At 53.8% G+C, this 24,944-nt stretch overlaps 1 protein-coding gene across 1 annotated transcript; it reads left to right on the top strand.

The window, feature by feature from the left end:
- Positions 1–286: 286 nt before the first annotated feature.
- Positions 287–23,239, top strand: LRP88_02148 (uncharacterized protein; the record flags this gene model as incomplete). The annotated part of the gene is made up of 3 exons (XM_083238818.1): positions 287–12,274; positions 12,392–22,819; positions 22,880–23,239. 3 exons carry the CDS (start codon positions 287–289, stop codon positions 23,237–23,239), a joined length of 22,776 nt encoding a protein of 7,591 aa, XP_083105413.1.
- Between the last annotated feature and the right edge of the window lie 1,705 nt (positions 23,240–24,944).

The following is a 24,944-nucleotide window of genomic DNA, read 5'->3' as shown; positions in this document are numbered from 1 at the left end:
GAAGGTCAACCCCCTGGTCGGACGTGGCTTGCTTACACCCACGCGCTCCCCTTTCAGGGAATAAGGAGTTCCCGCCTTGCTTTGAGCCTTGTTCGTAGCTAGGTGAATTATATCTGCTTCATGATCCATCCCAGTAGCCATACGTACGCTTGCCCATGAGGTCTATGGTTCCTTCGACGCAGAAGCCTCAGACTCTGCTTCATGTTAATCAACTGTTTCATCTACCCCCCTCAACACACACTATATGCACACAATATCGCCAAACCCTTTCAAGACATTCCAAACAATGGAGCCACCTGCTTGCGGTTGTATCCAGGTGTCTGGTCGATCAATGCAAGATTTGGAGCCCAGCATCTTCCCGGCATTCGACGTGGGTGAGAAGAACGAATCCGATCTCCCGGGTTTCACCAGTCGGTTGAGATCCAGTGTACCCGGGGATCTGCCTCAGACGTGCAGTGTTCTATGCACAGCATGGGGAGTTCTTCTCGGATGTTTCACTGGACTTGACACTGTCTATTATGGCTTCGATTGCGACCATAGCATCACCACAACCTCGGGACGTGGACATGATACTACGCCAACTGCACAATTGAATGTGCCCGCCAATCAGAGTGTTCAAAGCATCCTCGCCGGCGGCTTTTGCACACTGCTGTTCCTACCAGAGACCAAGGCACAAACGTTGTTCAACACCTCACTTTCCATCCTTAACCTTGCCCGCAAGCCGAGCAATGATAATGATGAAAGTCGAGCGAGGAGTCAGGATTCTGTTTCATGGTGCAAGATCCGCATGTCCGTGGACCCTACCACTCTCGACACCATCCTGTCGTGGGACCCCGCCTTCATGACCCGAGAACAGGCGGCGAACATCAGCAACACTTATGACAAGATTGTCAGTGAAATGATCAACCACCCGGAGACTCTGATATCAAACCTCGACTGGTTTGGTGACCGAAACGAGCGGCAAGTCCTGGAGTGGAACAGCAACCCAAAGAGCAATGTGCAGGAGTGCATACACCAAGCCGTGTCCAAGCATGGAGCATTGCGACCCGATGCAGAGGCGGTTTGCGCTTGGGACGGGAGTTTTACATACTCCCAACTTCTATCTCTATCCGATCGCCTCGCTTGTCGCTTACAAGCCTCAGGCGTCGGGCCCGAGATCTTTGTGCCGATTTGCTTCAACAAGTCCAAGTGGACTGTCGTTGCAATGCTGGCCGTGCTTAAGGCAGGCGGAATCTTTGTGCCTCTTGATCCTACACACCCATTACCGCGCCTACAGTCACTGGCACGCAAGGTGCAAGCCCAAACTATCTTGTGTTCTCCCCAGCACCAAGCCATGCTTGAGAGTGTGGCGGCCGAGTTAATCCCCGTCGACGACCAACTATTCATGCAGCTGGCCGATCACGACGGCAGCGAGGTCGACTGTGGCTCATGGAGCAACGGCGCTTACATGATTTTCACAAGCGGCACTACGGGCGAGCCCAAGGGTGCATTGATTCAGCATGGGGCCCTCTTGTCGAGCGCCCTTGCTCATGGGCCTGCCATGATGATGGATTCCAACACGCGATCACTACAGTTCGCCGCGTCTACTTTTGATGTGAGCATCACCGAGATCCTCACGTGCTTGGTTCTGGGTGGCTGTGTCTGCATACCCAGCGAGGATGCCCGGCTAAACGCCATCGAGGAAGCCATCACACAGCTCCGGGCCAACTGGGCGCTGTTGACGCCAACCTTTGTCAAATTCATAGACCCTGCCAAGGTGCCGTCTCTCTGCACGCTTGTTACAGGTGGTGAAGCCATGACGCAAGCTGTCATTGACTCGTGGTCTCACATCAACCTCATCAACTGCTATGGCCCTGCAGAGACGTCTGTTGTCTCGCACGTACACCGAGGTATGAGGAAAGGCAAGAACCCGTTGAATATCGGCCATCAGGTCGGCATTCATTGCTGGGTTGTTGACCGGTACAACCACGACCGACTGATGCCCGTTGGGGCGGTCGGAGAGTTGGCCATCGAAGGTCACACGCTTGCACGGGAGTACTACAAGGAGCCCGAGAAGACGAGCGAGGCTTTCATTGTTGATCCCGCGTGGACACGCAACCAACCCCGGCAGAGCGGTCACAGGCGCATGTACAAGACGGGCGATCTCGTCAAGTACAACCATGATGGCACCCTTCATATCGCCGGGCGCAAAGGCTCTCAGATCAAGTTTCACGGACAACGCATAGAGCTGGGTGAGATTGAGCACCATCTCAACGCCAGTGCTAGTATAAAGCACGGCATGGTCGTCCTAGCCAAGGAAGGTTTCTGCAAAGGCCGACTCCTGGCCATTGTTCAGCTCAGCGATGCTTTGAACCAGGACCTAGTGCCCAAGGGCCAGCCTTACAAGTTGATTGATGGTCAACTCGAGGACACTGCGCGAGTCAAAATCGCTGAGGCAAAGCATCTTCTCGCCGAAAGGCTGCCACCGTACATGATCCCTTCCATGTGGCTCGCCGTCGAGTTCATCCCTCGTCTTCAGTCGGGAAAGCTTGACCGCAAGCAGACTGCGAAGTGGGTTGATGACATGAACGAGGCTCTGTACCGACAACTCAACCCCGTCACGGCCACCGGGTCCTCAGAGGACGTTGAGTTTTCTAGCAAGACCGAGTCGGAGCTACACAAGATCTGGATGCACGTTCTGAACCTCAAAGTGGAACAGCTTAGCCTTGGGCAGTCCTTTCTGAGCGTTGGCGGCGACTCCATCTCGGCGATGCAAGTGATGAGCGAGTGCAGGAAACGTGACCTCGGCCTTACCGTCTCGCAAATCATTGCTTGCAAATCAATCAGAGCGCTGGCACTGCAAGTCAAGGATATCAATAGGTCATCGTTCCACCTGGAGACTCTGGAACAGCCGTTCGAGCTCTCGCCCATACAGAAGCTCTACTTTGCTAGACCCAACCACGCCCAAGGTCACTACAACCAGAGCTTTCTCCTCCGCACAAGCCAGCGCATTCTTGAGTCAGATATGCGCAAGGCCATGGAGACCATTATATCGAGACACTCGATGCTCCGTGCCAGGTTCAGCCAGGACGCTACCGGTGAATGGAAGCAGCGAGTCACCAACGAGGTTGCGTCCTCGTATCGGTTGCGTACCCTAACTCTGGCTTCGAGTGAGGAAGTTGGCAGCTCCCTCGTTGACAGCCAGACTTGCCTTGAGGTTACAACTGGTCCACTGATTGCTGCTGACCTCATTGATATAAATGGGGAAGAAGAGCTCTTGTTCGTGGTCGCGCATCATTTGGTCATTGACCTTGTCTCCTGGAGGATCATTCTCCAGGAGCTAGAAGAGCTGCTGCTACGGCCTGAAGTGGTCCCTGGTACAGATCGCCCGTTGCCTTTCCAGGTCTGGTGCAAGATGCAGTTGGAACATGCCGAGACCCAGACACCGGAGCAAGCTTTGCCAATCCACGGCATCCCTGACGGGAACGCCGAGTACTGGGGAATGGTGGACACACCCAATGTCTATGGGCAGATGGCCCGTGAAGGCTTCGAAATTGGACCTCGACAAACATCTCTCCTCCTTTCAAAATGCCATGAGTCGTTGCGCACCGAGATTCCCGACGTTCTCTTAGCAGCCATGATCTTCTCTTTTGGCCAGACATTTACGGACCGCCCGATTCCGGCCGTGTTCGCTGAAGGACACGGTCGGGAACCCTGGGACACTTCCATCGACCTGTCCAACGTGGTTGGATGGTTCACAACCATTTACCCCGTATTTGCTGGAGCGGAGGCGCAATCCAGTCTCGTTGACACGGCGAAGCTGGTCAAAGATGCACGGCGCAAAGTTCCTGACAGTGGGAGGCCTTACTTTGCGAGCCGGTGGCTGACAAAAGCCGGCGATGACACCTTTTCCCGTCACTGGCCGCTCGAGATTACCTTCAACTACCTTGGCCAATATCAACAACTGGAGCGCGAGGGTGCTCTTTTTACCCCTGTGAGCGATATCGCTGGCGAGGTCAAGGGTGCCACCGACGGTGCAGACGTTGGCCCGTTAACAGCTTGCATTTCCCTTTTCGAGGTTTCTGCTGTCATCATCAAGGGTTCTCTCCGGTTCTCGTTTGTCTTCAATCAAAACATGAACCACCAGCCCGAGATCCGCCAGTGGATTGCTTCTTGCCAACAGAGTCTCGGCACCCTGATTGAATCTCTGAGCGTCATTCCCCCTGAGCCTACGCTGAGCGACTTCCCACTCCTCTCTCTGACCTATGACCGCCTTCGATTACTGAAGGAAGAAAAGCTCCCTGAGGCTGGAGTTGAATCCATGGATCTAGTTGAAGATGCCTACCCTTGCTCTCCTATGCAATCAGGACTCTTGATCAGCACGACAAAGAACAGCGCCTTTTACGCCGCTTACACGCTCCATGAGGTCAAGAGCAGAAGCGGTCTGCCTGTGGACGTCACCAAACTTGCCAATGCTTGGAAACGCTTGATTGAGTACCACCCCATGCTCAGGACCATCTTCGTTGAGAGCGTGGCCCAGCAAGACTCACTCTACGATCAGGTAGTTCTCAAGAAAGTCGACTTTCCGCTCATTGTGTCAGAGAAAGATACAAAAGAGGACGCACTGGCCGCTCTGAGCGCCCCGCCTCTGCACCAAAGAGACAACTCTCAACTGTTGCATCACTTTGAGGTTTGCACAATCAAGAGCGGTGAAGTCTTTTGCAGACTTGACATTAGCCACGTAATCATGGATGGTACCTCTTTGTCAATTCTCTTCCGGGATCTCGCCATGGCATACGAGGGGAGCTGTGGATCCGGTGAAGGTCCGCTGTACCGCAACTACATCAAACATCTCCAAGGCCAGGCCATTCAGCCCGGCATCGACTACTGGAAGTCGTACTTGGCGGGTGTTGAGCCGTGCCACTTTCCTGTTCTCGACGACGGCAATGTTGCGGAATCAAAGGACTTGAGATACCTTAGGGTCAAGTTTGGCGAGTTGGCGGAGTTGCAGAGCTTGTGTGACGATCGGGGAGTCACCATTGTCAACGCTATTTACGCCGCCTGGGCATTGACGCTGAGTCTTTATACCGCCTCGGCAGAGGTCTGCTTCGGCTATCTCACGTCTGCTCGTGACTTGCAGCTCCAGGGCATCCGTGATGTTGTCGGGCCCGTCATCAACATTGTGCCATGCCGCGTCAACGTTGGTACGTCTACCACTCTGGGGGATGTTATGAGCCTCGTGCAGAGAGACTACCTGGATAGCCTGGATTACCGACACACTCCCTTGGCCGAAGTCCAGCACGCACTGCAGCTCTCCGACGTCGCTCTGTTCAACACAGCCGTGTCGTACAGAAAGCTGCTTCCTACCCTGCAGAACCCTCCGGACCTTGTATTTGAGGAATGTCGCCCTACGTATGATCCCGACGAGTACAACGTGTCCGTCAACATCGAGGCAGGCGAGGACGACATGGCCATTGACCTGATGTACTGGTCAGATACCTTGTCAGACGGACAGGCCGCGAATGTTGCCAGCACTTTCACCAAGGCGCTCAGCAATGTGCTTCATCATTGCAACCGCCCTGTTGCTCAGCTCGATCACATCGGTCCCTGGCACCGCCAGCAGCTCTGCGAGTGGAATAAGGAGATGCCCGAAGCCGTTGAAAGCTGCCTCCACGACTTGTTCAAGCAGCAGGCAATGTCGCGCCCTGACGCTCCCGCGGTTGCTTCGTGGGACATGGATTTCACCTATGCTGAGCTTGATGACGCCTCTACCAAGCTTGCCCGTCACATCATCTCCTTGGGTGTTGGCTTGGAAGACTTTGTGCTCGTCTGCTTCGACAAGTCTGCTTTCGCCATAGTGGCCATGCTGGCCATCTTGAAGGCTGGTGGCGCATGCGTGCCCCTGGATCCAGCGCATCCGGATACTGCGTTGCGACTTCGCGCCGAGGACACAGGCGCGTCTGTTGCTCTCGTGTCCCCTTCCGTGGTGTCCAGGATCAGTACCATGGTCAAGACAACAGTAGCTGTAGACGCCCAGCTGCTCCAGGCCATCTTCATGACACAGGAGGACCTTTTCCTTCCCCAAGTCACACCCCACAACGCCTGTTTCGTCATTTACACCTCCGGTAGTACCGGCAGACCCAAGGGCGTGGTGTTGGAGCATAGGGGGATTGCCACCAATGCTGCGTACTCGGGCCCCAGGCTGGGTTATGAGCAAGACTCAAGGGTGCTGCAGTTTGCCTCTCACACCTTTGACAACAGTCTTGCCGAGATATTCACTACACTCACACATGGAGGCTGTGTATGCGTACCTTCGGACCACGAGAGGTTAAATGATTTGGCCGGTGCCATCAACCGCTACGAAGTCACCTTGGCCGATATCACCCCTACCGTCGCTTGCTTTCTCCACCCGTCCGACGTCCGGACCTTGAAGACGTTGGCGTTGGGCGGTGAAGCTGTGACTGCCAAGTGCGTTGACATCTGGCGCGACTTTGTGTCTCTGCAATGTTGCTACGGGCCTTCGGAATGCTCCGTCAACTCGACCTACAGTGGCGATATTGCCAAGCCAGGTAGAGCCACGAACATCGGCCGCGCCATCGGCAGTGTCGCTTGGGTTGTCGATGCTAGCGATCACAAGTCTCTGGTTCCCATAGGGTGCGTAGGAGAGCTTCTTATAGACGGCCCTATCGTCTCTCGAGGCTACCTGAACCTGCCCGAGAGGATGGCACAATCCTTTATTCCTCCACCTGCCTGCGTGGAAGGGATACTTCAAGGCGTCAACCTGGATCGTAAGCTTTACAAGACCGGCGACCTGGTATGCTGCAACTCCGACGGTACTCTTACGTACTTGGGGCGAAAAGATACCCAGGTAAAGCTCAACGGTCAGCGCATCGAGCTTGGGGAGATTGAATACCACCTGGAAAAGCACCTTCCCGAGACCTGGTTGTCTGCTGTGGAGCTCATCGTGTCTCAGGGCAGGAAATCTCTGGCTTGTTTTGTCTGTGCCGATGCAGATGCCTCTCTCCCCGACACTAGCCACGAAAGCATCATACAGGACATAGACGATGCATTTAGAGCTCTCGCCAAAGCCTTAGAGGGGCATCTGTCTATAGTCGTTCCCGCTTACATGGTTCCATCCGTGTGGCTGCCCATCCGCAAGATGCCACTCACTGCGTCTGGGAAGTTGGACCGGCGCAGCCTCCGACTACTGGCGCAGGCGGTGCCGACATCGCTGATGAGCTCTTACAAGCTTGTCTCCAAGTCTGGAAGGGCCCCATCAAGCGAGGCAGAGAAGCAATTGGCCGGCATGTGGGCTCATGTGCTTAACATTGATGTGGCGTCCATCGGCGTCGAAGATCATTTCTTCAGGCTTGGAGGCGACTCGATCAACGCGATGAGACTTGTGACACTCGCACGGCAGTCTGACATCAACTTGACTGTGGCTAGCATCTTCCAGAAGGCGACCTTGCTGGATATGGCCAACTCGGCATTCCCCATGTCCAAGGCTACGGTCACGGCCGTCCCCCCGTTCTCGCTGTTACCCAACGTGACCTCGATGGATGTGTTGCAGCGAGAGGTTGCAGCCTTTGCTCGCATCAACATCGATGCCGTTCAGGACATTTACCCTTGTACCGCGACACAAGAGGGTCTTATGGCGCTCTCAACTAGAGACCCTGGGGCATATGTTGCCCAGCTCGTCTATCGCCTCCCAGACAACATAGATACCGCCAAGTTCAAGAGGGCTTGTCATCTCGTTGTCCAAGCTGAGCCCACACTACGAACAAGGATCGTCCATACCGAGGATACCGGATCTGTGCAGGTTGTGCTGTCCGAGGATGCCCCCCAATGGTCTACGGTCTCCAGCTTGTCCGATGCGGAACACTCTCGGTGCCAGATTCCACTCCACAACGGTGGGAGATTGACCGACTACAACCTCGTTGCCGATGGTTCCACCGGAGTCTTTTTTGTCTGGACTATTCATCACTCGCTCTACGACGGTTGGTGTCTACCTCTGATCCTAGACAAGATCAAGCGATGCTATCAGGAGGCTCCTCCAAGCCCGGCACAACTCAGCGGCCCCTCGTATTCCAACTTCATCCGGTATCTTGCCCATATTGACTTGAATCAGGCAAGCGAGTTCTGGAAGTCCCATCTATCCAACGTCTCAGCCCAGCACTTCCCACGTCTGCCCAGCCCTGACTACAAGGCAAGCGCTAGCAGTCTGATGATTCACAAAGCAGACCTGATCCGACAGTCTGGATCCGAGATCACTACTGCTACGAGGATCCGCTCAGCTTGGGCTCTAACGGTTTCCATCTACTCGGCCACAGACGACGTTGTCTTCTGGGAAACCCTCACGGGACGTGATGCCCCTGTCCCCGGGATCGAGGAAATGGTGGGGGTGACGTTGGCGACTGTACCGATGCGCATGGTGCTAGAACAGTCGACAACCGTTGCTGAGCTTCTCGGTTACGTTCAAGCTCAGTCAGCAGCGGTGAGAATGCACCAACATACCGGCATTCAGTATATCAGGCGTATCAACGCCGACACGGCCCTTGCATGTGGCGCGCAGAACCTCGTGGCCATCAATCATGGGTCGCGAGAGTCAACCGATTCCTTCTGGGACGAGCAGACCAATGAGATGGCTGGCACCAACTTCTACTCATACCCCCTCATGCTCTCGTGCCACATTGGAGATGGCGAGCTTGAGACTGTTGTCCATTTTGACCCGGACGTCATCTCAGCATCGCAGATGCAACGCGTCATGGACCAGTTCGCCTTGATGTTGCAATCCGTCTCATCTTCTGAACTGATGAGCGAAAAGGTGGAAGACCTGTCCATTTTGACCCCCAATGACCTTCAGACACTGCAAGATATGAACCGTGCAACAACACCACTCGTGGACCGACTCATACACCATGTCATTCAGGATCAGGGTAATGCCCAAGCCCAAGACAAGCCGGCCATTCACGCATGGGACCAAACGCTCACATATGCAGAACTGGACTCTCAATCTACCAGCCTTGCATGTGTCCTGGTCGAGAACGGCGTTGGTGTGAATTCCATTGTTCCATTCTGCATGGAGAAATCGTCCCTTGTCGTCGTCTCCATCTTGGCCATCCTCAAATCGGGTGCTGCCTTTGTCCCACTGGACCCGGCACATCCAGATGCCCGAATCAATGACATCCTTGCTGATGTTGATGCTACTGTTGTCCTCTGCTCCCCCCAGTACGCTGAGCGCCTGGAGAATCTCGGAACAAAGGCAGTCCAGGTCTCACGGGCCTTTATTCATGGCATCCCACCGCGCCAACAGTCGGCTGTTTCCGTGTCTACCAATAGCCCGGCCTATGTCATCTTTACTTCTGGCACAACTGGAAAGCCCAAGGGAACCATTGTAGGCCACTCGGCCTTTTGCACTGGTGCGACTGCGCATGGTCTTGCCATGGGCATGGACGAGTCATCTCGAGTTTTGCAATTTGCTTCGTACACTTTCGATGCTAGCATTATGGAGACATTGACGACTCTTATCCATGGCGGCACGGTCTGTGTGCCAAGTGACGAGGAACGCATGGGTGATATTGCGGGGGCCATCAGCCGTATGCACGTCAATTGGGCTTTATTGACGCCCTCGGTCGCTCAGCTGATTCAACCGTCCCTCGTCCCTGAGCTCAGGACACTAGTCTTGGGCGGTGAGGCCATGTCGTCAGCTCACATCTCTTCTTGGGCGTCATCTGTTCAGTTGATGAACGCCTACGGGCCTAGTGAGACTTCTGTCGTTGCTGCCGTCAACCCGGCCGTCACGCTTTCATCTGGCCCTTCTAATATCGGGCGTGCGGTGGGAGGTCTTTGCTGGATCGTCGATGCGACCAACCATGACAGACTGGTCCCTATCGGCGCAGTTGGTGAGCTCATGGTAGAGGGCCCAATCCTAGCTCAGGGCTACCTCAAGAGCCCCCAGAAGAGTGCGGAATCCTTTATCACCAACCCAAGGTGGTGCTGCAAATTCCCCAATGCACCTCTAGGCCCTGAACGCAGATTTTACAAGACTGGAGATCTCGTCAAACTCGACGAGGATGGATGTATTCTCTTCCAAGGCCGCAAGGACAACCAAGTCAAGGTCAACGGCCAGAGGCTCGAATTGTCTGAAGTTGAGCACCATCTCAGCGAAGACCCTGCCATCCAGTATGGCCTGGCGGCTGTTCCATCATCTGGCCACCTCAAGGGGCGCCTAGTCGCTATCCTGTCTCTGCAGTCACTTGCTGGCACCAAACAAGAGATGGTGGGAGATGAAGACATGCAGATCGTCGGACAGTATGCTTCCCCGCATTTGACAGGTATCCGCGAGCGTCTAGCAAGACACCTGGCGGCTTGGATGATTCCATCCTCGTGGATCGTCGTGAACCGAATTTGTCTCCTCCCGTCCGGCAAGCTTGATCGCAGGCGCGCGGTGGACTGGGTCGAGAAGATGGCTCACGAGCAACACCAGCTGGTTCTCAACGCACAGGAAAAGGCATCTGCTTTAGGCAGAGAAGCATCAGAGGTTGAGGTAAAGCTTAGGGCTGCCTGGGCTAAGGTTCTTAACCTCGAGGTGGACATGGTGCCATTCAAGCAGTCGTTCCTCCATCTGGGAGGCGACTCCATCTCCGCAATGCAGTTGATGGCCGTCTGTCGGTCTTTCAACATGAGTATCTCAGTTGGCCAAATCATGCAGAGCAAGTCCATCGTTGAGCTTGCATCTCATGTCACCACCGTCAAGGACGTTGTGCATGACCAGGAGCGGGAGAATGAGTCTTTTGACTTGTCGCCCATTCAGAAAGTGTACTTTGAGTGTATGGGTACTCAGTCTACTCATTTCAACCAGAGCATGCTTTTAAGAACTAGGCGAACCATCACTTCCCGAGAGCTGTCAACAGCGTTGGACACCATCGTCAAGACACATAGCATGCTGCGTGCTCGGTTCTCACAAGACAATGGCACCTGGTCTCAGCGCATAACTGACAACGTCACTGGCTCGTACACCCTCCGATCACATGCGAACGTTGACCAAGGTCGTCTCTCTGCATTGATCGAAGAGAGCCAGAAATGCCTGGACATTGTCGAGGGACCTCTCTTCGCCGCCGACATTTTTGAGGTAGAGGGAACCGACAACCAAGCGGTTTCATTTGTCGCTCACCACCTCGTTGTCGACGTGGTTTCCTGGAATATCATCCTGCAAGATCTGGAGGGACTTTTGTCACCAGCCACCTACAACCCTGCCAAGCCACTCTCATTCCAGACTTGGAGCCATCTCCAAAGCGAGCAAGCTCAAGTAACGACACTACAGAGTGTATTCCATGATATCCCGATGCCTCATCAAGATCTCTCGTACTGGGGAATGCAAGGCGTACCGAACCTTCACGGCGACTCAATCACCGAAACCATGGAGATTGCCGTCGACGACTCACTTCAACTCTTGGGTCCTTGCCACGAGGCCCTCCAAACCGACGTTGTCGATGTCTTACTAGCCTCGCTATTGGCGTCTTTCCGCCAAATCTTCCCAGACCGCCCTTCAGTTCCATCAATATTCAACGAGGGTCATGGAAGAGAGCCTTTGAGTGACGAGCTGGACCTATCACGCACCGTTGGATGGTTTACCACCCTTTGCCCCGTCTACCTCCCCGAGTCCTTGCCTCCTGAGCCAGACTTTCTCGATATTATGCGCTGGGTAAGGGACTTTAGGCGAAAGCTCCCCGGCAAGGGCCGTCCTTACTTTGCTCACAACATGCTATCTCCGGAAAGCCAGGCGCATACCCGGGAGTGGCCTGTGGAAGTGGCTTTCAACTTTCTTGGCCAGACACAGCAGACTGGGTCTGAAGAGTCAGTGTTCAGGCCCCTTGAGGGAGGCATGTTGGACTCTGTGAGTTCGGAAACCGACATTGGGGCCAATGTCCCACGCCTCGCACTCATTGAGATCTCAGCCTCCTTCTCTGGCAGCAGATTGAGCTTCAGCTTCTCTCTCAATCGTCACATGGATCGCCAGCCAGGTATCCGAAACTGGATCGGGGCCTGCAAGGACTACATCCACAAGGCTGTTAAACAGCTGGCCCAAGTCAGACATGAACAGCCAACTGCCGACCTGTCGCTGCTTCCCTTGGCTTTCGGGAGCGACTCCCGGATCGAGAGAAGGCTTACCGAACTGGACATTGCCCATCTTGGCGACGTCGAAGCCGCATACCCATGCTCTCCAGCTCAGCAGGGTATCCTCTTCGCCCAGATAAAAGACCCCGAGTACTACTCGTACTCGGTCACGTTTTCGGTGAATTGCGCGCAACCGGGCCATGACGTAGACGTGCAACGCCTAGCAGATGCATGGGGACATGTGGTACAACGGCATTCCACTCTTCGAACCGTGTTTGTGGACAACTTACTACAGGAGGGCGCGATGGACCAAGTTGTTCTCAGAAAACATCTTCCCAACGTGTCCATCTTTGAATGCTCCGACAATGAGCAAGCCGAAACACTTGACCAACGTTCACGGCTGGGTCTTGCCACCAACCAGCCACCTCACCGTCTCAACATTTCAAAGACTTCAGCAGGAACGGTCCTCTGCGTCCTGGAAATGAGCCATGCTATCGCCGATGGAACTTCGATGCCAATTCTGTTCCGTGATCTGGCTTTGGCGTACGAGGGTATCTTGGCCGCAACCACTCTTTCTGTCTACAGCGACTACGTTGCTTTCTTGCAACGAAGCCGGAGCTCTCGCAACGTGGATTACTGGAAGGACTACCTGACCGGATTCGATCCTTGTCATTTACCGTCCCTGACTGATGGAGCCACAGAGCCCAAGGTTCTACGAGCGCTCGACTGGGGCATCTCCCATGCAGCCAACCTTCAGGCATTCTGCATCGAGAGAGGTGTCACGCTATCCAACATACTCCAGCTAGCCTGGGCACTGGTGCTTCAGGCATACACGGGCCTTGACGACGTAGGGTATGGGTGCTTGGTTGCTGGGCGGGACATCCCTGTCTGCGACATTGACAAGGCAGTCGGCGTGTTCATCAACATGTTCGTGTGCCGAGTGCGTCTCGACCCCTCTACTAGCCTCGGTGATGTCATCAAGACTGTCCGGGAAGACTTTGCGGCAGCGATGAACCATGGGCAAGTCTCGCTTGCTGACTTACAACACGCGATGGGCATATCCAATGAACCTCTCTTCAACACTGCCTACTCATTCCAGAGAAGGTCCGTCTCCAAGTCCATGGCGACAGGTCCCATCTCGTTCGACGTCAGTGACGCCCAAGATCCTAACGAGTACGACCTGACCGTCAACGTCGAAGTTTGGGATTCGAACGTAGAACTGCAGCTGTGTTACTGGACAGACAAGATTTCCGATTTACATGCCAGGAACATTGTTTCTACATTTGACCAGATTCTGACTTCAATTGTGTCGTGCGACTTGGAGATGCCTATAGGACAACTCAATATGCTCAGCAGCCACTGTTCGCAGCAGCTGGCGTCGTGGAACAATGCCGAGCCTGAGTTCCTGGACAAGTGCGTGCATCACGTCTTCGAGCACAACGCTCAACAGCGACCCAGCGAGACACTGGCTATCCAGGCATGGGATGCAAGCTTTACATACCTCGAGCTTGATGCGGCAGCCACAAAGCTTGCTCAGCACTTGGTATCTCTTGGGGTCAAACCCGAGAAATACGTCCCCCTTTGCTTCGAGAAGTCAGCATGGACAGTCGTCGCCACCATGGCGGTCCTCAAGGCCGGCGGCGCTTTTGTCCCCCTGGACCCTACACATCCGCCTGAGCGCGTCAACTTCCTCGTCCGCAACGTGGATGCTGAGCTGATCCTCTGCTCACCTTCCTTGACACACAAGTTTGAAGGTCTGGGTATTCCGACCTTTGCTGTCGGCCCGGAGACCGTATCGCTGCTACCTGATGTGCCGGTTGGCTCGCTTCGAACCCAGGTCGGACCCAACAACCCGGCTTACATTATCTTCACCTCTGGTACTACTGGCTTGCCTAAGGGCACAATCATCGAGCACGGGGCCTTTACCACTGGAGCCACGGCGCATGCCAAGGCTATCAAGATGACCTCGGCATCTCGTGTCCTACAGTTCGCGTCGCACACGTTTGATGCCAGCGTCATGGAGATGCTGTCCACCTTGATAGTAGGCGGTTGCATCTGTATCCCCAGCGACCAGGAGCGCATGAACGACCTGGCCGCTGTCATTACCAGGTTGAACGTCAACTGGACCCTGCTCACACCATCCGTGGCAAGTGTGCTCCGACCGGACAGCGTGCCTACTCTCAAAGTCCTTGTCACAGGCGGAGAAGCAATGCCGAGTGACCATATCACCAAGTGGGCAAACCATGCGGCTCTTGTCAACGCCTATGGACCTAGCGAGACGTCCGTCATAGCCACAACAAGCACCAAAGTTGACCATGACGGCAACATCCTGAATTGGGAACCTGCCACGATCGGGCATGCTGTCGGGTCTCGCTGCTGGGTCGTCGATCCGTGTAACCATAATCGTCTCATGCCTATAGGGAGCATTGGAGAGCTACTCGTGGAAGGGCCCATTGTGGCAAGAGGCTACCTGGGCAACGAAACTAAGACGAGAGATGCATTCATCGAGCATCCGCCATGGCGCACAGGCATCAAGCTCGCTGGTGACCGAACATATGCCATGTACAAGACTGGTGATCTGGTCGCGTACAACTCAGATGGCTCTTTGAGCTATAGATCCCGCAAAGACACTCAGATAAAGCTCAACGGACAACGTATTGAGCTCGGCGAGATCGAACATCACGTCAAGGCCAACTTGCCAGCCAATGTTCAGTCAGCTGTGGACTTGGTGGTTCCCCAGAGCCAGACATCAACCAAGGTATTGGCTGTGTTCTTCACAGGCGGCGACGAAGAGGTCGAGGATGCAATGTCTCGAGAGACGGAAGCGCTTCTCCTACCCATGTCAAGAACTTCTGCGAAACTCGGCCGGTCGCTCAAGACGGCACTCGGGGGTGCTCTACCATCACATATGGTGCCAACCGCTTATATCCCGGTGGTCAAGATGCCCTGGACCTTGGCCGGCAAGCTGGATCGCAGTAAGCTCAAGGCCATTGTTCAGTCTATACCGCCTATACAGATGGCCCCCTACAAGCTCGCCGGGGTCAGGCAAGAGCGAGCTCCTGTCACATCGATGCAGCGCAAACTGCAGAAAGTCTGGGGCAAGATTTTGAGCATCAATTCCGACAGAATCAGCAGAGACGACAACTTCTTCAGACTCGGCGGTGATTCCGTTGGCGCCATGAAGCTTGTCGCCGCCGCCAGGATGGAGGATGTCGTACTCACAGTCATGAACATCTTCAAGAATCCCATCTTGTCGCACATGGCAACATCATGCAAGCGCGCCAATGATGCTCCCATCACTGTCGTGAAGCGTCTGTCGCTACTGCGAGACGTTGCGTCTTCCTCTGCTCTCCTCGACGAGCTCGCAGAACGCTGTAGCATCCAGAGAAGCCAGATCCAGGATGTGTACCCGTGCAGCTCCCTTCAAGAGGGTCTTGTGGCTTCATCTATTCAGCAGCCAGGCGCATACGTCGCCAAAAATGTCTTTGAGCTGCCTCCCAGTATCGACGTTGACCGTCTCAAGCTCGCATGGCAAAAGACTGTTGACCAAGTCGACATCCTGAGATCGCGAATCGTCAACACTCAATCCCTCAAGTCCTACCAAATTGTCTTGGAGCCTCATGAAATCGAGTGGGACCACTACAGCAACCTTGAATCTGCTATTGGCAAGACCCGATCGGTTCCAGAACACAACGGCGGTGCCCTAGCCCGGTACGCAACTGTCAGCCCGGCTGATTCTGACTCCCACTACTTTGTGTGGACCGTGCATCATGCGCTATACGATGCCTGGAGTATGCCTTCTTTGCTCAAGTTGGTTTCGCAATGTTACTACGGAGATGATGCTGAAAGCCTCGCTCCGGCTGTTCCCTTTGCCAACTTTGTCAAGTACTTGGCCGACATCAATGTACAAGCCTCGGATGAGTTCTGGAAGGCTAGGCTGCAAGGCATTTCTACTGCATCTCATTTCCCAACCATGCCCCCTACGACAGGCATTGAACCATCTACTGCATCGCGGAAGCATACGATTCAGTACAAGAGAGAGGGTCTTGGTGTTGACGTAACGATTCCGACGATCGTTCGAGCAGCATGGGCTCTTGTCCTGGGGTCTCAAACCGGTTCAGATGACATCGTCTTTGGCGAGACCTTGTCGGGACGTGATGTTGCTCTTGACCGTGTGGAAGATATCATGGGCCCCACCTTGACCACCATACCTTCAAGGGTTCAGATCGATCGAGCCGCTACTGTTGGTGACTTCCTGAGGACGCTCCATGAGCAGGCAATCGAGGTCATTCCTCATCAGCATGCTGGTCTCCAACACATCAAGCGCCTTGGGGGCGCCATGGCAGCTGCCTGCGACTTCAGGAACCTGCTGGTCATCCAATCTACCGACGAAACAACAAGCCAACAGGACTTGCTGCAGCCACTGCAAAGCGATATGGAGCAGGCAAACTTCTTCACATACCCGCTGGTCGTTGAGTGTTTTATCGAGCCTCACAACCTGGGCTTGGTGATTCACCATGACGAGGCTGTTGTAACAAGCTGGCAAGTAGAGCGCGTCGCTCATCAGCTCGAATCTCTGGTAGAACAACTCATCCGTCTGTCGCGAGAGCCTACCCGCAAGGTCATGGAACTTCGACTCTACAGCCAAGAAGATGTTCAGATGATCAATGAGTGGAACCGCCCAACTTATGAGCCTGTCGAAGAAACCATTCCCAGCTTGTTCTGGCAGTCAGCCACGATGCAGCCCGATGCCACCATCATCCGTGCTTGGGACGGCCATCTCAGCTACGATGCTGTCTCACAGTACGCCGTCCGCCTCGCCAAGCTACTCATACAGAAGGGGGTACGAGCTGAAACGCTGATTCCATGCTGTATGGACAAGTCTCTCTGGACGACGGTCGCAATGCTTGCTGTGATACTCGCTGGTGGTGCTATCGTTGGGCTGGACCCTGCGCATCCCCCGGCTCGGCACGCGGAAATCACTCGCGACTGCGCGGCCCATCTTGTTCTGTGCTCACCACAGTATCAAGACCGTTTCAATGGCCTCGTCGAATCTGTCGTTCTGGTCAACGCCGACTTGTTCACTGCCGACCTATCGTCCCCGCAAGACCTGCCAACCGTTACAAATCGAGATGCCGCATTCGTCATTTACACCTCTGGCAGCACCGGAAAGCCAAAGGGCATTGTGATTGACCATGGCTCATTTTGTGCAAGCGCCAAGGCCTTCATGCAATGCATGAATCTTACCCCAACGTCGAGTGTCTTTCACTTTACGTCTTATGCGTTCGACATTGCAATGGGAGAGACGTTTGGCGCCCTGACCAGCGGTGCTTGCCTCTGCATTCCCAGCGAGGAGATGAGGCTGACAGACCTGCCGGGCGCCATGAACACCCTCGGAGCCACTTGGACCTTCTTGACGCCCTCGGTCGCCAACATTCAGGATCCCTCCAAGTTCAAGACACTTCGAACACTCGTCTGTGGAGGAGAAGCGATGACCCCCGAGACCATTAGTACCTGGGCAGACAAAGTCGAGTTGATGAACGGCTACGGGCCAGCCGAGTGTACAATTTTTGCCGTTGCCAATGCAGACGTCTCCGTTACCAGGGACCACACTCAAATCGGTCGCGCTATGTCTGGCGGCCACACGTGGGTTGTCGATCCCAGAGACCACAACTGCCTCGTGCCCGTGGGCTGTGTGGGTGAACTGCTCATCAGCGGTCCTATCGTGTCTCGTGGCTACTTGAACGACAGCACAAGGACGGCTGAGTCGTTTGTCGAAAACCCTGCGTGGATGCACAACTTCATTAATGAGGGGCATCATCCGCGATCGCTGCGTCTCTACAAGACGGGTGACCTGGTCAAGTATTGTTCTGATGGAACATTGGTTTATATGGGCCGGAAGGATCACCAGGTCAAACTCAATGGCCAGCGCATGGAACTAGGCGAGATTGAAGCTCGTCTAGAGTCTGACTCGCGCATTCGCCATGCCCTCGTCTCTCTGCCCAAGTCTGGGGTCCTCAAGGGCCGTCTGGTGGCGATCGTTTCTCTCGAGCAACTTGTATCTGACAAGTCATGCCTTGAATCATCAGAGCTTGTTCCTTTATCTGCTTCCACGGTGGAACACGCTCGAACACAGATCTCCGCGTTTCAAAACCATCTTTCCGACAACCTCCCACCTTACATGATACCATCGGTTTGGTTTGTGGTTGAAGCTATTCCCCTCTTACTGTCTGGCAAGCTCGATAGGGCCAGTGCTCAGGCATGGCTCATCAACATGAATTCGGAGATGTGTAGCATGGCGCTCAGTTCAGAATGCAGTGAAGACGTTGTGGACTCCGAAATAACGTCCGTTGCACGTCAACTCAGACGTATCTGGGCATCAGTTCTCAATATTGCTGACGAGACGATGCCGATGAACCGCTCCCTTATCAGCCTTGGTGGAGACTCCATCATGGCTATTCAGATCACCACTCGCTGCCGGGACCAATCCTTGAGATTATCCATGCAGCAGATCATGAAGGCCAAGTCTATCAGTGAGTTAGCCACGCTCATCGAGACGGAAGACCAACAAACACGGAATGACGCCCCCGAATATGAAGAGGAAACCGATGAAGCAGTTGAGTTGTCGCCAATCCAGCAATTCTTCTTCAACAACAGCTCCGACAAGGACCTCGGAGACCGCTTCAACCAAAGCCAACTCTTGTCGATCAGAGACCTCGTCGATGAAACCCGATTCAAGCAGGCTGTTGACGCACTCGTGCACCGACACCCAATGCTTCGCGCGCGCTTCAAGAGATCTCCCGATAGACTGTGGACCCAGCACATTGAGTCGGATATTGCAACTTCCTACAGCTTCCGCTCCCACAAGTCCGTTGCGAGGACCGACATGATTTCATCCATCGCCACTAGCCAAAGGGATGTTCACATTTCCGGTCCGGTTTTCGTCGTCGATCTCTTTGAGCAGCCTGATGGCTCTCAAGTGGTTTCGCTCGTGGCTCACCATCTGGTAGTCGATATCGTTTCCTGGATCAATCTCATCCAGGACCTCGAGACATTCCTCTCAACTACTTCTCCAGTACTCCCCAAACCCTTCTCGTTCCGGAAATGGCATGCAGCGCAGGTTGAACATGCTAAATCTCTCGAGAGACATGGAGACAGCTTGCTGCCATTCCCTGTGCGGCCTGCTGATTTGGACTTCTGGGGCATGTCAAGCACCTCCAACACCTATGGGGATGTTATCCAGAAATCCTTTGTCCTGTCAGATGCCGATATCACATCTTTGGTACTGAGAGACTCGCACACGGCACTCAAGACAGAACCTCTTGATTTGTTCATCTCGGCTCTGCTCAAATCATTCGGACAAACCTTTGAAGAGCGAGAGCTTCCGACCCTGTTCAACGAAGGTCACGGCCGTGAGCCTTGGGACGATACCATCGACCTTGCCCAGACCGTCGGATGGTTCACCTCACTCTGTCCCGTTCATGTGTCTCGACACAACATTGACCCTGAGGATATCGTCGACTGTGTTCGCAAGGTCAAAGACGTGCGTCGCAGTATCCCAAGCAACGGTCGTCCGTACTTTGCCCGCTGCTACCTGACCGAGTCAGGGAAGCCCCATCGCAGCAACCATGAGCCCATGGAGGTTTTGCTAAACTTCCTTGGCCGTACTCAACAAACAAGCCAGGGAAATTCTCTTTTTGACTCGGCAGATTTATCCATGATCGAGGAAGAACTAGCGGCCACTTCCGACGTTGCACCCGAGACGCACCGTACAGCTTTGTTCGAGGTTTCCATATCCATTGTTGACCAAGGCGTCAGCTTCACCTTCATGTACAACCAGCACATGCTCCACCAAGATCGCATCGAGAAATGGGTGTCCAAATGTGAGGAGGTACTCATCGACACTGCAAGAAGGCTCAGCGAGGCCACGCCTACTCCCACGCTGAGCGACTTCCCTCTCATGCCTATCAGCTACACGGAGCTGAAGGAACTCATGACCAGGTCTCTTCCTGCTGCTCACGTCCGCTTCGATGAGGTAGAGGATATGTATCCCTGCTCGCCCATGCAGACAGGCATACTACTCAGTCAGCTCCTGGATCCATCGCAGTATCTGTTCCATACTGTCCTTGAAGTAACTTGTCCTAGCGGTTCGACGATTGATACCGCGAAGTTGTCCGAAGCTTGTCACCAAGTCATTGACCGCCACCCTGCACTTCGAACTGTCTTTGTTGACAGCGTCTACCGAGGTGGCTTCTTCGACCAGGTCGTGTTAAAGGCTCCCAGATCTCGAATCACTGTCATCGAATGTCGAGAAATCGATGTTATGGCAAGATTGAACGCCAGATCCCTCGAGAAGACCAACAAGAAGCACGATGGCCCGATGCTTCCCTATCAAATCACCATCTGCCAGACACCCCAGGGTAAAGTGTTCATCAAAGTCGAAATGAACCACGCTGTCACAGACGGTGCTTCCACGTCGGTCATGCTGCGTGACATCTCAACAGCATACATCAACAGCCTGCCTTCGACCGAGGCCCCTTCCTACAAGGAATACATCCAGTACATCTCCAACCAGTCTACTGAGTCGAGTCTCAGGTTTTGGAGCAACTACCTCTCCGGAGCGCAATTCACCGGATTTCCAACAATCAATCCCGATATCACAGCTATCCGCAGCCTGGGCTCTGTCGCGGTCGAATTTGATCGATTTTCCGAGCTGCAATCCCTTGGCCGCGAAAACGGAGTGACGCTCTCAAACATGATCATAGCTGCATGGGCTCTGATACTTCGGAGCTACACCAAATCCTTGGATGCCACCTTCGGACTGCTCGCATCTGGTCGTGATGCCCCTATTGATGGCATTGGCGACATTGTTGGTCCTCTAATCAATATGCTGGTGTTCCGCTTTCAGTTCGCTCCGGGCATGCTACTCAAGAGACTGTTCCTCGAAGCTCAAGAAGATTACATGGCCAGTCTACCGCACCAGCACTTTTCTCTCGCTCGCCTCAGCAATGCCATGGGACAAGGGAAACGAGGCTTTTTCAACACTGCCATATCCATCCAAAACGCCGGTTCACCGAGTGACTCAGATCTCAACACACTCACATACGAGTCAGTCGAGGCGTTTGATCCAAGCGAATACGCCGTTACCCTCAATGCCAACACCACTCGCGGCGATGAAGGCATCGTCTTCCGGTACTGGACGGATGTTCTTTCAGATTCGCAAGCCGAGGACCTTGCCATCACAATGTCCGAGTTGCTGAGTGATTTCATCGATCACTATGAGAGCGATCTATCCCATTTGCGGATCTTCCAGGATCCGCAGCTACCTACCAGTGGGCGCACGCACACAGATGAGGTTGACCACTGGGCATTTCAACGTGGCAATTCCAAATGCGAAGACACAGTCCACAACTCGACAAGCAGCGAGTCTTCGACAGATCTCAGTGCAGAAGTTTTCTCGTCACCCAACCCCTCTCATCCCTCTACCCGTGACCGGGACCATGTTCACCACAAGCTGTTGGCATTGTGGAGAGACTCTTTGGGCCTTGGAAGTGCTGAAATCTCATACGATGACAGCTTTTTCGGACTTGGAGGTGACTCCATTATCGCCATGTCAATGGTGGGCAATGCTAGAGAGCTAGAACTCCCACTCACCGTGGCCGACATTTTCAACAATCCCAGCTTCGGGTCAATGCTCGATTGTCTCCTGGATCGATCATACAAGGATTACGACACGGCGTCGAGTAATGACAAGTCGTACCTCTCAGACTCCAAGAACGAGGGACCAACCGATGCTGAACAAGTCTACCAACCCTTCTCCATGCTTGGCCAAGAGGATGCTGAGCAATTCGTCCGAGATCATGTCTGCACTGTTGCAGGTGTGTCCCGAGCCAGCATCATAGACGTCCTCCCAACAACCGACTTTCAGACCCAGGCCATCGCGGGTAGCCTACTGGACTCGCGATGGATGCTCAATTACTTCTACTTGGATTCTTCAGGGCCGCTTGACGTTGGACTACTGAGAGAAAGCATCACAAACGTCGTGACCTGTTACGACGTGTTGCGCACCGTCTTCGTCCCCCACCAGGAGAGATACTTGCAGGTTATCCTTCGTCACGTCCAACCCCAGCTAACTGTCCACGACGTCGACGACATCGAGCTATTCACATCGGAACTTGAATCCAGCCATCGGGACGAAGTTCTGCGCCCTGAACAGTCCGCCCTCCGATTCCTCGTGGCGCGACTCAAATCGTCGGTACGACACCGGATTTTCATCAGGATATCTCATGCGCAGTATGACGGCGTCTGCTTCCCAGCCATTCTTGAAGCATTGAAAGCTTGCTATGAGGGAGAACCTATCTTTCCCACACCTTCGTATGCAGCCTACATCCGCGGGGCCTTGGGCAAGATCAATCCAGGCCACTACGCGTACTGGAAAGCTCTCTTGAAGAATTCCACTCCGACACATGTTATCCAACGACAAAACACATCTCTGCACACTACTCCTACACAAGTCTTGAAAAGGGTTGTTTCCACACCCTCGCTCGCGTCTTTCAACGTCACCACCGCTACTGTCGTCAAGGCCGCCTGGTCAACAGTGTTGACAAAGGTCACGGGCAAGACCGATGTTGTCTTTGGCCACCTCATCAGCGGACGCAACGTAAGCAGCGTGCCCGGCATTGAAGCTATCGTTGGCCCTTGCTTGAATGTGGTCCCTGTACGCGTTTGTCACCAACCTTCTTGGACCGTACTGGATCTTCTTCAACACATCCAAAAACAGCAGGTGGACAACATGCCGTACGAATCACTCGGTTCCAGGGAGATCATTGACAAGTGCACCGACTGGAATGATGACGGAGCAAACGGCTTTTCCACTATTGTGCAACATCAAAGCATGCCTCAGATAGGTGCTCTGGAAATCGGGGGGAACACGTACCATGTTGGTGCAATGGCCTCACAAGAAGATGCGGCTGATTTCAGCGTCGTTACTACGCCACAAGACACGAACAGCACAGAGGTCTGCTTGCTGTATTCTCGAGACGGAGCTGTGGACGCGGCCTTAGCAGAGGACATGTTTGACTCTCTCTGCAGCAACATTACAGCATTTTCCGAGAACCTGGACACTTTTGTTGGAGTTTCTTGATGCGGGTTTTTATCAAATGGAGGATCTCTTTTGTTATTTATTGTCTTTTTTTTTTTCCTTAGTAACTCACAGTTTTTGTTAACTACGACTTCTCATTTGCAATGATGAGATTTGTCGAGACCTTTTTTTGTCGTGTGTTTTCTTCCTCTCAGCTGTAGTCTCCTGTCTTGTAGTCCTTAGTGGTGTTGTGTTTATGTCTACCGAAAAATTATACTACGACGATTACCACGCAACACGCGGGACACGCGGAGCACGCGGGTTCCGGATAAAATTCCAGGATTCAGTTATATCCAACAGGCTTCCCCTAGCCCCGAGGGAAATCCTTTTTAGACTGAGCTCTTGCTCCTTGGATAATTCTCATCAATTCGATGATCTCAACTCTGATCCCTGTGAAGCCAGTTGTCTCACGCGACGGGAATTCAGCAGAGTTCGCCTTCCGAAGCTAAATGTTCCTTCATATCCGAGTCAACCCAACAGTGGGCGGAGGCAAAAGCCAGGTAGAATGACTCCGCCTCGGGCGAGATACGGATGCGAATCGCAGCAAGGAGCCCACGGAGTCCGCGCGACCCGGAGCCCCAAAACACGTTTCCCGCTCAGGGTCATGGACACTGACTCCGAAAGTGCCGTGATTGGCTGGAGTAGGCTCTCCGTTAGATCCGGGGATTAAAGAATAGGTTCTACTAGAAACAAGGAGCAGAGCCAACGGTGAATGATATTTTACTTAGAAAGCCCTTTGGAGAATGCGAAGACTCTTTTCGTGTCTACCTTTCATTTTCGACACACCCCTCCTTTTCTGCATCTACTACCTTTAGCCATGGGGTCTTGTAGCTTACCGATCTTACGATATAGTTGTCGCAATGTTCATCGGGCTGTGCTCAGCCAAAACGCTCGATTATTATCTACCACAAAGGACCTCACGCCCAAGTCCCGTCCGACAATCTTTGACGAGGAAACTGATGTGCTGATCGTCGGCTCTGGAGCCGGTGCCTTGACGGCAAGCCTGCGAGCTACTACTCTCGGCTTGCGCAACATCGTCATTGAGAAAGAAGAGACTATTGGCGGTGCATCAGTCATATCGGGCGGAGGACTTTGGATCCCCTGCAACCCTGTATCCAAGGCGGCTGGTATTGAAGACTTGGAGCAAGATGCTCTGAAATACTTCGAGCAAGCCGTAGGTGACGTGGGGCCAGCTTCTTCTCTAACAAAGAGACAAGCCTATCTCACCTCTGGACCCAAGATGGTCGAGTTCCTCCAGCAGCAAGGCTTTCGTTTTCATTTCAGCAAAGGATACCCTGACTATTATCCACCCATAGAGGGAGCAATGGGTAAAGGCGGTGGCAGAACGATCGAGTCCAGAGCTTTCAATGCCAAGAAGCTCGGGGCATGGGAGTCGAAATTGCCGCCTTCCAGGATTCCTGCAGCCATCTATACGAATGATGCAGCGGTATTCTCACGCCTTACGTCTTCGATAGGCGCATTTGTATACGCAACTCGGAGAATGCTTCCGCTCATCGCCAAAGCACTTGTTGGCCAGAGGTTGACAAGCATGGGACGCGGCTTGGTGGCACAGCTTCTCTATCTCAACTTGAAGAAAGGAGGGGGGGATATTCGCTTGAAAACACGGCTCTCAAAACTGGTCCAGGGGCCAATGGGCGAGGTGATAGGGGCGGAGGTCAGAACCTCCAAGGGCCTCATGACCATTGGA

Source organism: Fusarium phalaenopsidis (genome assembly GCF_050370095.1).
Source record: "Fusarium phalaenopsidis strain FUZ10S chromosome Unknown contig_32284, whole genome shotgun sequence".
Classification (NCBI taxonomy): domain Eukaryota; kingdom Fungi; phylum Ascomycota; class Sordariomycetes; order Hypocreales; family Nectriaceae; genus Fusarium; species Fusarium phalaenopsidis.
The sequence above is the reverse complement of the archived record's forward strand: the minus strand, read 5'-3'. Positions and strand labels throughout refer to the sequence as shown.